Source organism: Tachysurus vachellii, chromosome 14, assembly GCF_030014155.1.
Source record: "Tachysurus vachellii isolate PV-2020 chromosome 14, HZAU_Pvac_v1, whole genome shotgun sequence".
Classification (NCBI taxonomy): Eukaryota; Metazoa; Chordata; class Actinopteri; order Siluriformes; family Bagridae; genus Tachysurus; species Tachysurus vachellii.
In genome coordinates this window covers 15,700,972-15,717,305 of record NC_083473.1, presented here as the reverse complement: position 1 = coordinate 15,717,305, position 16,334 = coordinate 15,700,972, and the positions used below count along the sequence as shown (strand labels likewise).

The 16,334-nt window shown below is 36.5% G+C and overlaps 2 protein-coding genes across 2 annotated transcripts in view; one reads left to right on the top strand and one right to left on the bottom strand.

Moving 5' to 3' along the window:
• Positions 1 to 8,461: 8,461 nt before the first annotated feature.
• si:dkey-42p14.3 (EF-hand calcium-binding domain-containing protein 10) lies at positions 8,462 to 9,912 on the bottom strand. The gene is made up of 4 exons (XM_060887506.1): positions 9,772 to 9,912; positions 9,331 to 9,495; positions 8,913 to 9,003; positions 8,462 to 8,535 (listed from the first exon to the last, which is right to left on the bottom strand). Exons 1-4 carry the CDS (start codon positions 9,872 to 9,874, stop codon positions 8,493 to 8,495), a joined length of 402 nt encoding a protein of 133 aa, XP_060743489.1. The 5' UTR covers positions 9,875 to 9,912; the 3' UTR covers positions 8,462 to 8,492.
• A 2,394-nt stretch (positions 9,913 to 12,306) lies between these two features.
• The window catches only part of dldh (dihydrolipoamide dehydrogenase), a 7,064-nt gene continuing 3,036 nt past the window's right edge, over positions 12,307 to 16,334 (top strand). Inside the window, exons 1-10 of the mRNA XM_060887028.1 lie at positions 12,307 to 12,433; positions 13,392 to 13,467; positions 13,576 to 13,655; positions 13,747 to 13,815; positions 13,934 to 14,003; positions 14,300 to 14,400; positions 14,502 to 14,645; positions 14,844 to 14,945; positions 15,038 to 15,228; positions 16,100 to 16,270. Of these exons, the coding sequence (XP_060743011.1) occupies positions 12,395 to 12,433; positions 13,392 to 13,467; positions 13,576 to 13,655; positions 13,747 to 13,815; positions 13,934 to 14,003; positions 14,300 to 14,400; positions 14,502 to 14,645; positions 14,844 to 14,945; positions 15,038 to 15,228; positions 16,100 to 16,270 (1,043 nt within the window). The 5' untranslated portion in view covers positions 12,307 to 12,394. The remainder of the gene's footprint in view (positions 12,434 to 13,391; positions 13,468 to 13,575; positions 13,656 to 13,746; positions 13,816 to 13,933; positions 14,004 to 14,299; positions 14,401 to 14,501; positions 14,646 to 14,843; positions 14,946 to 15,037; positions 15,229 to 16,099; positions 16,271 to 16,334) is intronic.

Sequence of the window (16,334 nt, the reverse complement as noted above, 5' to 3'; positions counted from 1 at the left end):
ATTTGCAGGTTATTAAACCATTACAGCCAAATTCCCACAGCATAACAGCGACACAGGTGTTTCATTTAATTTCTCACTCATCTGTGGTGCATTCCAAAAAGGTTTGTAATTCGGTAAAGGTTATATATATATATATATATATATATATATATATATATATATATATATATATATATATACACGCACACACACACAGAATAAAACCTTTAAATGAGATGAAAACCTGAACTACTTCCCTTTAAACTGTGTGTATAAAGAAACTAAGTTGAAAATAGAATGCATAGAAATAATATGCAATAAAAAGAATTAAGAATGATATGAGAAATAGGATAGGATGTGTAATAATGTACATGAAGTAACAGTACAGAATGTGCAAACATTACCGAATGGAATGTGATTTATCAAATGTGCAGGCGTGTTACATGTAACAGGGAAAGTGCCATGTGACTTCCTTAATGTTATAATAACATCTTAATGAAATTTAAATTAATCATTAAAGTATTATGCATACTTGTGAACTATTGAGTATTCTTGGCCATTCATTTATACACTATTTGTTTTATGAGTCTTGCAAGCAGTGAAACCTTAAAAATGCAGAAGCTGCTAATTTTGGGATTAAATAAACAGATTTGATCAAAACATAAATTTGATCAAACTTATTTTTTTATTATTTTCGTGGTTGTTGAGGTTTTATTTTTCACTTTTCAGTCTTCTTTAGAAAATTCTCTCACGTTTATTACTGAAATAAAAAATATTGGAATGCAAATGATGATGATAACGATGATGATGATGATGATTTTGAAGACTGTGAAGTCCATCAATGGAAGTTGTTTTTTTCAGAAGCTATAATGAAACCAAATGTAAACCCATTTGACCATCTCAGTGACAGCGAGCAGTAATGTGCCAAGCTTATTAGTCTTATTAGAATATTGGATTTCTTTCTTGGTACACAATAAATGGGCACAACATTAGCATACCTTGCTGATATCAAATGAGTAATAGCCCACTGATGATTCGTACTAACCAATTCATTTTGCCCACATATCTGGGAAATGACAGCGATAAATTAAGCAGAATCTGGCTCCCATTATGCAGCTTAACTCATCCTTGATGACCGTATGTTTACAAATGGACCACATTTGGCAAGAAAGAAACATTTATACCATTTTTGGCACACATTGTTGTTGTCTTCTTCTTTCAGCTGCTCTCTGTTTAGGGTCACCACAATGTTACATTGTAGGTATTGGTCAAAATGCCTACAACATGACAATTATTATTCAAATCAAAATCTAAGCTAGATTCATTAGATCTGCAAGATCTTTTGGATACTTACACAAAAGTTCACTCTGATTTGTGATTTGAAGAAATTTGGTTGTGGAGGTACCAGAGATTATATGAAGGCTTAAAGCTGTTCCCCGTTGATCCCATATGGCAGTGTTGTTAAAAAAGATACATTTTCTGGGTACGAGAGAAACCCATATAAAGCATAATTGTTACCCTGAGATTGTGTGAATTTAGTGGTACAGTGGTGCTAATGTGGAAGGCTGAGAGGATGAAGACAAACGCAACAGGAGAACACTGCACTTCCTGACCAGGCGAGCGAGTCGGCTATGCCATGCTGTAGTGAAAGCAAAACCTAGAGTTCTTATGCAATGCACAATCCTTGTATTATTTCTCTATCAAAATATGCAATCCATTCATTAATTATTTGAATATAAGCTAAGATTTTATACCCACTTTTCTCATTATACAAGATACTATAGTTGGTACCAATATTGAAGGTCAGTTTATCTTGTTCTATGTTTTCTAACGGCAGGTTTAATTTTAGAAATTTATTTTCCTCATTGCTCTCAGATGACTGGTGAAACATCTCTGTTCTATTACCACTAATTGCCGTTGTTTTGTAGTAGCCACTCTTTAACTACAGTATATGGGTTGTATCCACATTCTCAGTTCTATCCCTTAATAAAATCTTGCATGCCATAAAACAAGTTTTAGATAACAATGTAAGTTGGTGTAGCTCTTCCAGGAGTTTCAGGAAGATAAGGATTATTTACATTAATTTAAAGCTGATTTGTTCGGTCAGGAGAATAAATTCTGTTGTAAATTGGTGATTAAACTTCCATAAAATCATCTGCCATATTAAACCATCAATCAACATGTATCTATAGTTTCACTTGCTAATGTATGTAAAGATTTATATCCAAACTGTTTAATTATCATCTGCATTTCAGGCTAGGACACTAAGATGAAGTCGACAATAAATTCTTAGAACCTGTTTATTTAGATTTCGAGAAACTCTTGAAAAACAGGCTTGTATCTTTCTAACACTCTTTGTTCTGTTGTTTGTTCTTCACTAAGCTTGGTTGTTATCAGTAAACACTATTCTCACTATGGATTTCCATGTCTTACTATGGTAGTTCATGGTAACTATGGAGCCACCATGGTTTACTTCACTGTGTTACTTAATCTATGATGCGATCCTGGTCTAATTACGGCACTTTATGGTACTCATGATATTACCAATGTACTTCACAGTAAATATTTTGCGACCTTGGATTAATTAGGGTACAGTCATATACACAAAATAAACAAACTTATTATGAATATACATAATAAACTGCTCATATAAAGTGAAGTAAGCGTGAATGTGCTATTTGAAAGCATTGTATTCCTTGAAAAAATTGAAGGTCGATGTTGCTTGCTCTCTGGAAAATAATTCTTGATGGTAGGGATGGAATACTCCCTTCCTTGTCAATCACAATATCATTGGTATCCAATCAAAGCATGTATTCTTGTTGAAAGTACAACAAATATACTGCAAGATGACATGTTCACTAGTATTTTCTGTATTATTGTATTCTGTAGGCAAGGTATCTTATAAAACCAAAAATTCATTAAACAGTTCTTGTCTCATAAATAATATCTAGCGCGCCTTGACTTGAGTTGACTTCTATGCTAGAAAGATTATAGCTCTTTTTCGAACGAACACTACATACATTCTTTAAACCTTTCGAGCAGACTCTTGTGAAGAAGGAAAAACATTCATATAAAATAAAATCTTCAGACAAGGAAGAATTAACAACGAGGAAACAGACCCATCCATGCATTTTCTGAACTACTACCCTTACACATGGTTGTTGGGAATCTAGAGCCTATCACACACACACAAACACACACTCACTCACACCAGACAATTTGACATAACAGTCAGCCTGTAACACATGTCTTTGGACTGCGGAGGAAACCCCTGAAGCACAGGGAGAACATGCAAACAGATAGGAATCCAAAACACAACCCAGAGATGTGAGACAAACATGCTAATTAAGCCATCGTGCCCCCCAAGGAAACAGGGATTGAAGATACAGTTGAGGCCAAAATTATTAGCCCCCTTATGAAATTAGACAAAACTCTTGATTTCTCCATGGAAATGACCATTAACAACAAGTGTTTTATAGTGTGTTTGTTTCCAAAATAACAAAGACAAAATCTCCACTAAGTTTGATTAGGATATTTAATTGAAATAGTGAGTTGAAACAAGAAAGGGCAAAAATGAAACGTCCAAAATTATTAGCCCCCGGTCATTAATAGTCAATAGTGAACCCTTTCTGAGCCACAACTGACAACAACCTCTTAGAGTAGTTCTTTACTAGGTTGGCACAGGTTTCCTGAGGGATTTTAGCCCATTCTTCCATTGCAAATTGCTCCAGCTGGTCCAAATTACGTGGTTTCCGAGCATGGACATTCACTTTGAGCACTCGCCACAGATTCTCAATAGGATTGAGGTCTGGGCTCTGTGCGGGCCACTCCAGGACCTTTGTTTTGGTATCCTTCAGGAACTGTTGGACCAATTTCGATGTATGCTTTGGGTCATTGTCTTGTTGGAAGACCCAGCGACGACCTAAGGCTAGACTACGAGCAGATTTCTGCATATTATCCCTCAAAATGTCAACATAATTTTCTTTTTTCATGATGCCATGCACCCGAACAAGGCTCCCTGTGCCTGAAGCTGCAAAACAGCCCCACAGCATGATGCTCCCACCACCATGTTTAACTGTGGGAACTGTGTTCTTAGGGTTGAAGGCCTCACCCTTTCTTCGCCAAACATAAGCAACATCCATGTGCCCAAACAGTTCCAGTTTAGTCTCATCAGACCAAAGCACAGACTCCCAAAACTCATCTTTACCTTTCAAATGTTCACGGGCAAACCTCAGTCTAGCTGTGATGTGCCGCTGTTTGAGTAAAGGGGTTCTTCTGGGACGATGGCCCTGAAGCCCACCACGATGAAGAGCCCTCACAACTGTGTTCCTTGAAACATCAACTCCAGAAGAGGCCAGGTCAGCAACAATCATCTTGGCAGATGTCTGGGGCATCTTGCTGATATCTCTGACTATTTTCCTCTCCAGGGTTCTTGAAATCTTGCGCTTATGACCACGCCCAGGTTTGTTTCTTATAGAATTTGTCTCCTTGTACTTGGCAATGATGCAACGTACGGCGGTTCTAGACACTGTGAAAAGCTTGGAAATGGCAGTATAGCCTTCCCCCTTATCATGAGCCTCCACTATCTTCTTTCTGAGCTCAAGACTGATTTCCTTTGTCTTTGGCATGGTGAGTAAAAGTAGTCTCTCCCAATAATGTGTTCAAGTGCCCTGTTCCTTGGAGTCCTTTAATGCTGATTGAATGCCCAGGTGTTGTTAGGAAGCCAATTGACTGCACAGGTGTGGTTTGAAAGCTGATTGATTAATTAGGTGTGTTTTGAAAGCTGATTTGATTAATTGGGTGTGTTTTGAAAGCAAATATTCACAAGGGGCTAATATTTTTGACCACCCCATTTTCACTATATTTGATTATAAAGCAAGCCTAAAAATGTATTTTATATTCCAAAATGTACCAAAAGCTACTAAATAGCACTGGCGAATGTTTGATTATATCAAGTTTTATCAATGCTGCAAACATTGGAAAGATCTTTAGGAAAATGTTCCAAAATTCCTGGGGGGCTAATAATTTTGGCCTCAACTGTACATGTACACTGCAACAAATTGCTCAATACTATGTGACGGAATCTGTGTAAGGAAGCTGGAAGAGAAGTGAGAACACACATAAAGTCTCCATATGCAAGCACATCTTACACAATATTGTAGTACCAAGCAAGTTTAAACAACCTCTATGTGCCATTTTTCTTGAAGCTTTTTGTGGTATAGTTTGTGTAGACATTGTAAGATGATGTAATGATGTGATATTTTTGACTAAACTATGGGGAAGAATGTGTTAGTCATCATAATGGAAAATGAGATTCATGGACAAGAAGCTGGCTGAAGTAGTTATTATTATTATTGATTTTGCAAGGTACATGAGTAAGCTTTAGTTGTGCCAGATCACATCTTTGTATATTATAGCTCATTGTGTGTTTTGGGGTGTGTGACAGGTGCACTGTCTTACAGTGTAAACCTTAAGCACCAGAAGCCTTGAAATAAGCTGAACTGCAATGAAAAGTTCTGCAAAACCCTGGTCAAGTTCAAGAGTGTATCAAAATTGCTTTAGTCTTACATGTATCACTCACCTCCTCTTAATCTCTTCCTCCTAGGGCAGGATCAAGGCAGGATACACCCTGGACGGAGTGCCAACCCATCGCAGGGCGCACACACACTCTCATTCACTCACGCAATCACACACTACAGACAATTTTTTCAGAGATGCCAATCAACCTAACATGCATGTCTTTGGACCGAGGGAGGAAACCGGAGTACCCGGAGGAAACCCCCGAGGCACGGGGAGAACATGCAAACTCCACACACACAAGGTGGAGGCGGGAATCGTTTTACTTTAGCTGCTATGCTCTTTCATTTGTTTTTGTATTACAATGACACAGCAATGAATTGTAAAGTAGTAAATGTTGTAATTACTTTGTAATTCATTAAACTGAGAGGATGCATATAACTAACAAACAGAGAGTATGCTGCTATTCCAGTAGAGAAAAACAGGGTTTCCAATTAGCTGCTGGTTTAAAGGTCCTGTTTTTTGTTTTTGTTTTTACACAATGTGTGTTTTTACACAGTGCTTTAAGATGTTCAATGTGTGAAAAGAGATAACACTTGCAAACACATAAAGCACATGTTGAAGCAACAGTGTTGGTATTTATTCTGTCATATCAAAAATGAGTTGAGAAATGTAGCAGTTTACACCAACACCTACTGTGCTGCAGTACAGAGAGAACATACTGTATACTTGTGTGTTTCAAGTCATAGAGATAACTATCTTATTTTTAATACTGCTGAAATTAGGAAAAACTGCTACACTCTACATTTTTAATGAATCTCTGTGGGGTTTTTTTTTCATGGTTTTTGTTATCGCCATTGACACATGCCACATTTAAGCTTAAGAACTATTCACTTCATATTTCCAGATATTTTCTTTTACTTTCTCTAAAGGTTCCTGAATCTTGTTGGAAAAATTTTTATTTTGAAAGGACATAGAGGTTCATTTACAATATGTCCAAACTATATTGTTTGGACAGTAAATTATGGTTATTATGAACATTTAAGGGGGGGCACGGTGGCTTAGTGGTTAGCACGTTCGCCTCACACCTCAAGGGTTGGGGGTTTGATTCCCACCTACGCCTTGTGTGTGTGGAGTTTGCATGTTCTCCCCGTGCCTCGTGGGTTTCCTCCGGGTACTCCGGTTTCCTCCCCCGGTCCAAAGACATGCATGGTAGGTTGATTGGCATCTCTGGAAAATTGTCTGTAGTATGTGATTGCGTGAGTGAATGAGTGTGTGTGTGTGTGTGCCCTGCGATGAGTTGGCACTCCGTCCAGGGTGTATCCTGCCTTGATGCCCGATGACGCCTGAGATAGGCACAGGCTCCCCGTGACCCGAGGTAGTTCGGATAAGCGGTAGAAGATGAATGAATGAATGAATGAACATTTAAATAATAACCCTAATCTTACTTCTTTCAACTAAATATTTCTAACCACTCAAATATTAGGGTTATTTAAATGTTCATAATAACCATAATTTAATGTCCAAACAATATAGTTTATAATAGTGATCATCTACTTGTCTCTGAGATCTCTGTAACTAAACTATAAGTTTATATACAGACATATCTGTTTGTGTTTCCAACCCTAAACCACAGTCCAGTGTACCAGGTCCAGATAATCAGCTACATCACCACAAACCAGGGCCCAGGCTGGGCAAATGTTCTGGGTAATAGCTTTGTTTAACATTAACAGAAACCTTAGCTTGGACATGACATTATATCATTTTTCTGTATTATATAAATTGACTTTTTTCTGTTTATTTTGCTATAAATTGCTTTTATGCTGGACAGATGTTAATCAGACTAAGATTTATTTTAATATTAAGTGCATTTGGGGTAAATAAATCTTCAGATTTGTGACATTTTAGTGAGTTTTTTCAGGTATGTGTAAACAAAAATGTAATTGTTCAATTCACATTATTTATATGTGCAATATAATATTTTATCTATATATTAGAACTTTTTGTTCTTGAATGTTTCATTGACAGAACAAGTTTGACTTTACTTACTGGCTTGAGTTTTTAAGTTTTCAGATTATTTGAGATAAACCCATTTAATTCAAGGGACCAGTCAAAGGTTGTTAACAATGAGAACTCAGTACTAAATATAACAGTATTGAACAGATGAGTTGTGATTTTTTTCCACATTGCTTCACAAGCTCCTGAGATTTCCTGAATTCCACTTTGAGAACCACTATTGTGTAGAGTAAACCAACTCTCTCTCTCTCTCTCTCTCTCTCTCTCTCTCTCTCTCTCTCTCTCTCTCTCTCTCTCTTTCTGTCTCTCTCTCTCTTCATTCCTCCATTCCAGAATAAAACCTGGTGCAAATATAGCCACTGACTTCTAATTTGCAAATCAGTGTAGACCTACTTTAGGTTGTATATTCACAATCTGAAAGTTTAAAATTTGTGACAATAGTGGAGAGAATTCATGTTTATTAAAATCCATAATAAAAATATAACAAAAAAGTATTTGGGGAAAATGGATCCTTATCCTCCATCATGGGAATGCTTGGACAGCGGCAGGAATACACCCTAGAGGAGACCAAACTCAGTCACAGGGGACCATGAACACACACTCTTTCAAATCTATAGGGACACTTTAGCATATTTTGGGAGGTGGGGGCAAAGCCAAAAAACCCAGCAGAAACCCAAAAAGATATGAGGTCATGCACAGGAACTTTGCTCAGCCTGTACCAGAAAATCAGGCTTGTGCTGTGAACCCCAACACCTATGTGGCAGAGTTCATTCTAAAGGATTGTATCTTTTCAAGTTTTTGAATGAAAAGTAGAAAAACAAACGATCTCTGGGCAGCTGTTAGTTGTACATTATTTACTACAATATTTAATTTTACAATATACAATTACAATATTTACTAATTCAAACACTGATACTGCAATAAAGACACTTCATTTATTAGGACTACAAAATAATTCAACAGTAATCATGGCTAAATAATTACATCTGGAAAGTTGCTGCGTTTTTCATAAGACACTTCTTCCTAAAAGAGAAAAATACAGTGAAATGTCCTTATTCTTTTAATACTTCTGCAAGATCAGAAATAAATAGCTGAACATTTTATTATAATATTATACTTAATTCTACTACTATAAAGCAATTTCACAGCACTCCTAATGCTTCAGTGCGTAATCTAATATGCATTTTAACACTGAAACAATCTGGCCCCTAAGAATATTGCCATTTTCAGAATGTGTATGTTATACATGAAAATGATGAAAACTAATTGTTTGATTTATATATTACATAAATAAGTGAGTGTAATGTAACTCTTAGCCACCTGGATATCTATATAGAACATAAATTGCTCAGTTCACATCATTTTTTCATGAGCAGGAATGTAAAGTGCAAAACACTTACGCCTCTTGTTTAAACGTCTCATGTGATATCCTGTCATTTCCAAGGCCCTCAGGACATTCATTAAAATGTTGGATTCCAAATGTCTTCAGTGCTACAAAGATGCACACACACACACACACACACGTATATAGATAGATAGATTTACCACATATACATACATAAACATAATAATATATATACATATATACAGTATATATATATATATATATATATATATATATATATATATATATATATATATATATATAAACATATATAAATAGGTCCCCTCGGAGCCGCCAAAACAGCTCAGACCCAGTCGTCTCACTGTAACAATTTGACTTGACGTACAGATTAGTACGATTGCCAAAATATGTCTTTGTAAAGAATCTAGATGTAAAACCCATAAACATGTTATTTACCAATGTTATACCCTTACCCTCTCTATATTGGTTGTAAGAGATGTATCCTTGGTTTGTAGGATCTAAGATACCACACACTGCATCCAGGTTGTAATCATCAAACAAACATGGACTATCAGCTGCCTGAAGCTTGGAAGCATGCAGTTGCTCAAGTTGGGAAACCAGGAATTCCCTTGGGTGTTCTTAACAACAAACAAACAAACAAACAAACAACAACAACAAGGATAATGGTTGCATAGATATATGACAGTCCCTGCAACACTGATGCTCTTTATCCAGGATATTTGATGAGTCTCTGGTTAACATTAACGCACTGGACTTTTTAAATCTTTTTGTTTTGTAAGCCAATAAATTTAAACGTATCCAAAAGCATCAGAGATCTGTATCGTTAGCATGATGGCTCTATGATGTTACTCCGTATACAGTATATGATATAAAAAGGTAAGAGACGTTATTACCTGGTCTGTGATAGATGAGCATGCTGGTTATGTTGTTCATTAGTTCTAAGATTTTGTGATTTTCGAGGTACTGTGCTGCCTCTTGTTCCCGCGGTGTTGACATGATCGCGTTTTATTAAAACTGCTCAGGCTTCAGCTTCCACACTGTTTGGCGTGGTTGCTATGATACCTGCCGCACGCGCTCAAGCCTACGTTTTTTACCGTAATGACTAGAAAACGACTACAAATGCGGTTAGAGTGAAAAGTCACTACGATGTTTTGCAGTGCATGTGCTCACTGACTAAAGTAGTAGCTCATGTTTCCATAACGTACATAGCACGTACACTAATGCATTCAAAGATATGAATGTTAACTTATTAATCATACAGTAAATCCAGTAAATTACAGTAAATCCTCGAGAACTGTGCGCATTCCCTTATAGTTACTAGTGTTTATATGTGAAGTGATGGTTGATATGATTGAGGTGTTTGTTGTATTGTGGAGTCGATGATGCTGCTCCAGTGGGGCAGTAAATGTACTAAAGGAAAGCTGTTTCTCAGTATCAGTGGGATTCACAGATGTATTTTTGTTTGTTGATATGTATCAACAACAGCACAAGAATTAATAGTTGAATTATAATCGATTAATAAAATTAACTACCTCATTATAAGCTGAATAAAAAAAAGTAAAGGCCTGGCACCAAAGTGAGAGAATCAGAATCAGAATCAGGTTTATTTCCAGGTACTGTAGGGTCTTCATGTGCAGGAATTTGTCGTGGTGTGTTGGTGCATAGTAATAATAATAGAGAAGAAGCATAAATATAAGAAACAAAGGTGAAAAAGTGTTGGCCCCTTCCTGATTTTTTAGTTTTTTGTACATTTGTCACACTTTAATGTTTCAGATCGTCAAACAAATTTAATTATTAGTCAAAGATAACACAAGTAAACAGTTTTTAAATGAAGGTTTTATTAAGGGAAAACAAAATCCAACAAAATCCAAACCCACATGGCCCTGTGTGAAAAAGTGTTTGCCCCCCCCTTTTAAAACAACTTACCTGTGGTTTATTACACCTGAGTTCAATTTCTCTCGCCACACCCAGGCCTCATTACTGCCACGCCTGTTCACAATCAAGAAATCACTTACAGAAGACCTGAATGACAGGTCGGGGTTCGATTCCCGCCTCCACCTTGTGTGTGTGGATTTTGCATGTTCTCCCCCCGTTCCTCCGGGGTTTCCTCTGGGTACTCCGGTTTCCTCCCCCGGTCCAAAGACATGCATGGTAGGTTGATTGGCATCTCTGGAAAATTGTCTGTAGTGTGTGAGTGAATGAGAGTGTGTGTGTGTGTGCTGTGATGGGTTGGCACTCCGTCCAGGGTGAATCCTGCCTTGATGCCCGATGACGCCTGAGATAGGCACAGGCTCCCCGTGACCTGAGGTAGTTCGGATAAGCGGTAGAAAATGAGTGAGTGAGTGCAATATTACCTATGTGCAATATGTCTTCAGTGTAACCACTACTCTTTTTATACATTTTTGTTTTTGTATATATTGTATATTATATTATGTCTTTATTCTTATTATATATTTTTGCTGCTGTAACAGAGACATTTCTCCATTGTGGGATAAATAAAGGAATATCTTATCTTAAAAGGTCGTGCATGCTCGAAATCCTGCAATGTCGCTGAATTACAACAATTCTGCAATGATGAGTGGACCAAAATTCCTCTACAGTGCTGTAACAGACTTATTACAAGTTATTGCAAACGCTTGATTGCAGTTCTTGCTGCTAAGGGTGGACCAACCAGTTATTAGGTTTAGGGGCAAGCACTTTTTCACACCACTGTATGTGTGTATATTATTTATATATATATATATATATATATATATATATATATATATATATATATATATATATATATATATATGTGTGTGTGTGTGTGTGTGTATAATCTACTGATGATGATGATGATAATAATAATAATGTGTATAAAGATTTACAAAAAAAACAAGTAATTGAATGTAAACAAGAATAGAAACATGAATTGTACACTAATGCAGGATGTGAAAAGTGTATATATATATATATATATATATATATATATATATATATATATATATATATATATATATATATATATATATGAGGTATAATTTATGTAAATATTTTACTATACATTTAGGTTTTGGTTGCTAATCATATGTTTATCTGATTTCTTTTCTTCCAAAATAATCTGCTTCACATGGCAATTTCATTTAAAAAGTGAAGGTGGTTTCAAGAAATAAACAAATCAAGTATAATTTGTTAACGTGCTTTAAAATGCTATCTCTTTCCTGATGGTCTTTAATTCAACATGGTGGTTTATTATAAATATAACAGAGTAAGTTGTTATGTTTAATTTTATTTTTGTATTATTATTATTATTATTATTATTATTATTATTATTATTATTATTATTATTATTTTAATATAGTTTCTCTTTTCTTTCACTCTGCGTCCCTGAGTGCACCTGACGTAATGTACGTGCGACAAAAACTCCATTCGTCCTCCCCTTTTACAGCCAGTTTGTTTAGCGCATGCGTAAAGCGAGGAGTCCTTGGCTGCGTTGGCTGCAGTAGGTGAACCGCACTGTTTCGGGACACTGTCAAAATGCAGACCTGGAACCAGCTTTATCGTGCCCTTGCAGCGGTAACTATCGTCTATGTGATCGTATCATTATTCACTGAATATGTATACAGTGGTTTATTGACACAAATCAAGCAGTAATCTGCTTCTTCGCCCGTTAAGGCCCAGTTAGCTTATTAGCTTAAGGAACATTAGCCTAGTTTACTTAGCTTGTGGCTAAACCAAAGGGAGTGAGGTGTGTAACTGTACACACTGCGTTATTTTATGCACCTGACTAAATAAAACTCTACGTTTCGAGCCTAGTCAAGCTTTTTATTTGTTAAAATAAATGATGAATAGCAAAATATGTGTAGCTCACAGATTGGAAAGCTAGCTACGTTGTGTATTCAGGGTCAAACACTGTTATTATGTCACTCAGGTCTTAATGTGCACTTCACCTGTACAAGTGCCTTAGTTTTAGGTGGATTTGAATGAATAAAACCAGTTTCTAAAAGCCATCAGAAAATGCTGCCACCAAATTGTGTATGTTTCTAAATGAATATTGACTATTAGACTATTGGACTTTTGTCTTGCTCTGTTTACACCAGGTTGCACAGATGCACTTTATGTATCTAGGACTAACTTACTAAGTCCTTATAGCTCTGTATTGGTTCTATGTAGCACCATGATCCTCATTTCACTGTGTACTGCAAGAGCTATATATGGTTGAAATGACAATAAAAAGCTACTTGACTTGACTTGACTTTTTCACAACACCATTTGTGTGACAAAATGCTGCCTTTAACATGTGTAAGTGTCTAAACCTAAATTTTCAAACCATCACTTGTGATTAACACACATTTTCTTAACATTTCTTCAGTTATCTGGTGAAGTTCCACTATTTGATACAAGTTTTTTCTCCCTGACTTATTAAAAGGTCATGTTTAATAGTTCCCAGAGCAACAATATTGCGTTTTGGGTTAATCTTGGTTTATGAGTTTTTGTTTGCCGTTTTTATTTTTATACTTTTTTTTCCATACAGCGAGGTCAGCACCTGCCTTGCAAACTACACGGAGCCACAGCATTGTCTCTGAGAACGTATGCTGACAAAGCTGCAAGTAAGACCACTGAACTGCTTTAGTTGTTCAGCGCTAACTTAATCTGTGAATTCATGTTTCTTTACTGAAACACACTGTGTTCAGCTGATGTGCATTGCTTTCTTCCAGTCGATGCTGATGTCACGGTGGTGGGGTCAGGACCTGGAGGGTATGTTGCTGCCATCAAAGCTGCACAGCTTGGTTTCAAAGTAAGGTGACAGCTAGTGTTGGCAAAAGAGTGCTTTGTATATTTTGTTATTTTTTGCTGTTTCCATTGGTTAACATCACTCCCTTCTGCAGACAGTGTGTGTGGAAAAGAATGCCACCCTTGGAGGGACCTGCTTAAATGTCGGCTGCATCCCATCAAAGGTATATTATTCTTTCTTTCTTTTTTTTTACTTGGTACATCAGCTGGAACAAACATCACTGTCTTTCACAGACATTTGCTGACGTTTTTTTTTCTTGACGTCTGTGTTGTCTTTTTAAGGCTTTGTTAAACAACTCTCATCTGTATCACTTGGCACATGGAAAGGATTTTGAAAGCAGAGGTATTGAAAGTAAGTACAACTTCACATTTTACGTTTTTCTATCAAGATTTGCAGGTAAAGTTTGTATAATGATGTCCTTTTAGTAAATATATCCAAATCTCTCCATGCTTATTTTGCCAAGTTATGAAAAACATCACAATGACAATGTTTTTGGACTTGTATATGATTCAGATTTCCCAGTATAGTAAATGCCATGTCGTCTATTGTACCATCATCGGGATTGATACAGAATAATTGAACATGAATGTTTGAACCTTAAGCATTATTCAAAAGGAAGGTGAATCTATTTATTTCTTTATTTTTAGTCCAAGGGATTTCGCTGAATTTGGAGAAGATGATGGCACAGAAGAGCGGTGCTGTCAAAGCCTTGACAGGAGGCATTGCACACTTATTTAAACAGAATAAGGTGCGTTTGTTAACATATTCAGTTATTTTAGAAGGGCACAAATTGAAAGGATAAGCACAAGGAGTTATTTACTTCTGCTGTGATGTTTAATTCTTCTAAAGGTCACGCACGTCAATGGGATTGGAACTGTAACCGGGAAAAATCAGATCACTGCAAAGACAGCTGATGGTGGTGAGCAAGTCATTAATACCAAAAACATCCTTATTGCCACAGGATCAGATGTCACACCATTCCCAGGCATCGAGGTGTGTTCATATATTTACTCCTGCTTTATATGCCAAAATGTACATATTATTATTACTATTATTATTATTATTATTATTAGTTACAACTTAATTTCACAAGCTTCTAGTAAATACACATTGTCGTTTAACACTTTGTTGTTTGTTTAAAAAGTTATTTTTGCTTGGTTTCAATGTGTAATGTACCATTTGTGTTGGCAGATCGATGAAGAAACTATAGTATCCTCTACAGGGGCTTTGTCCCTTAAGAAGGTCCCTGAGGAGCTGATCGTTATTGGAGCCGGAGTTATTGGAGTAGAGCTGGTGAGGAAATGTGACCTAAGAATGTGTATATGTGGAAATAAAGGCTTTATTTTGATCAAGGTCTTCTCTACATTTTGTTTTCTCTGTTTTAGGGCTCAGTCTGGCAGAGACTGGGTGCCAATGTGACAGCAGTGGAATTCCTGGGTCATGTCGGTGGGCTGGGCATCGATATGGAGATCTCCAAGAATTTCCAGCGTATTCTCCAGAAACAGGGCATGAAGTTCAAGCTCAGTACCAAAGTAATGGGTGCCACCAGGAGGCCTGATGGCAAGATTGATGTGGCGTAAGTTTAAACTTTACTAAAATTGTTATTGCAGTTTTGCTTATAGTAGGAAAAATGGTGCAATGTTTTGTTAAAGAAAAATTCAACAGGTCCATGGTATTGTGTGCGCAGAATGTGGCATAAACCCACGTTAGTCATTTCTATTGTATTATATTGAAAACCTGGTGAAGAATTGGTTCATTTATTTGGAAGCTCAGAAGTCAGAAATACAAAAAAGTAAAAAATTGTCTGAGCTGAAGTTAGTAGAGCAAAGCCTAAAAATGTTTAGTTTGTTGAAAGATTTTACTGCCGGAGTTTCTAAGTATTTTGAATGAATAGCCTAGAATAGATATATATGACTTTTTTTTTTTTTTTTTTTGCAACCACAAGCCTTTACCACCATCCTTTATTTATTTATTGGTTGTAGATTTATTATATCAGATTTCAGTACATAATTTGGTATATTTTTGTTTGATTTCTAGACTTCTGTTCATAGTCAGTGTTGGCAAGGAACCAGCAGATTTAGAGGAATATTGATCAAATTGAATATAAATGAAATAAAACAAAGGAGGTTTAAAGTCTCATTTGTCTCATTGGCCTGCATGCTTAAATCAAGTGATTTTTATTTTTTGAGAACTCCTGTTGAACTCTATGAGCATATTGTAGCTGAGGCTCCACTGGGATGACAGGTTTTATGATTACAGAGAGTACATTAGTCTCCATCTGTTTGCCATAATTAATCTAACAGTTTTTTTTTAGCAATGTTGAAGTGACCTGATTTTTTTCTTTTAACGACACATTTTAAGTCTGTGTGAATAACATATTGCAATATTTACTGGGGAAATATAGTAAATGGGAAAAGAGCAGTGTCTTCAGTATTCTGTGTTTGCAGAGTGGAGGCTGCTGCTGGAGGCAAGAACGAGACGCTGTCATGCGACGTGCTGCTGGTGTGTATCGGCCGGCGCCCTTACACAAATAACCTCGGCCTTGAGAACGTCGGTATTGAGCTGGACAACCGTGGCAGGATACCAGTCAACAACCGCTTCCAGACCAAAGTGCCCAGGTACTACACACTTTTAAGAGATTTGAAGTCATGTTGCCTGTGAGCTAAACAATAATGGCGGCTT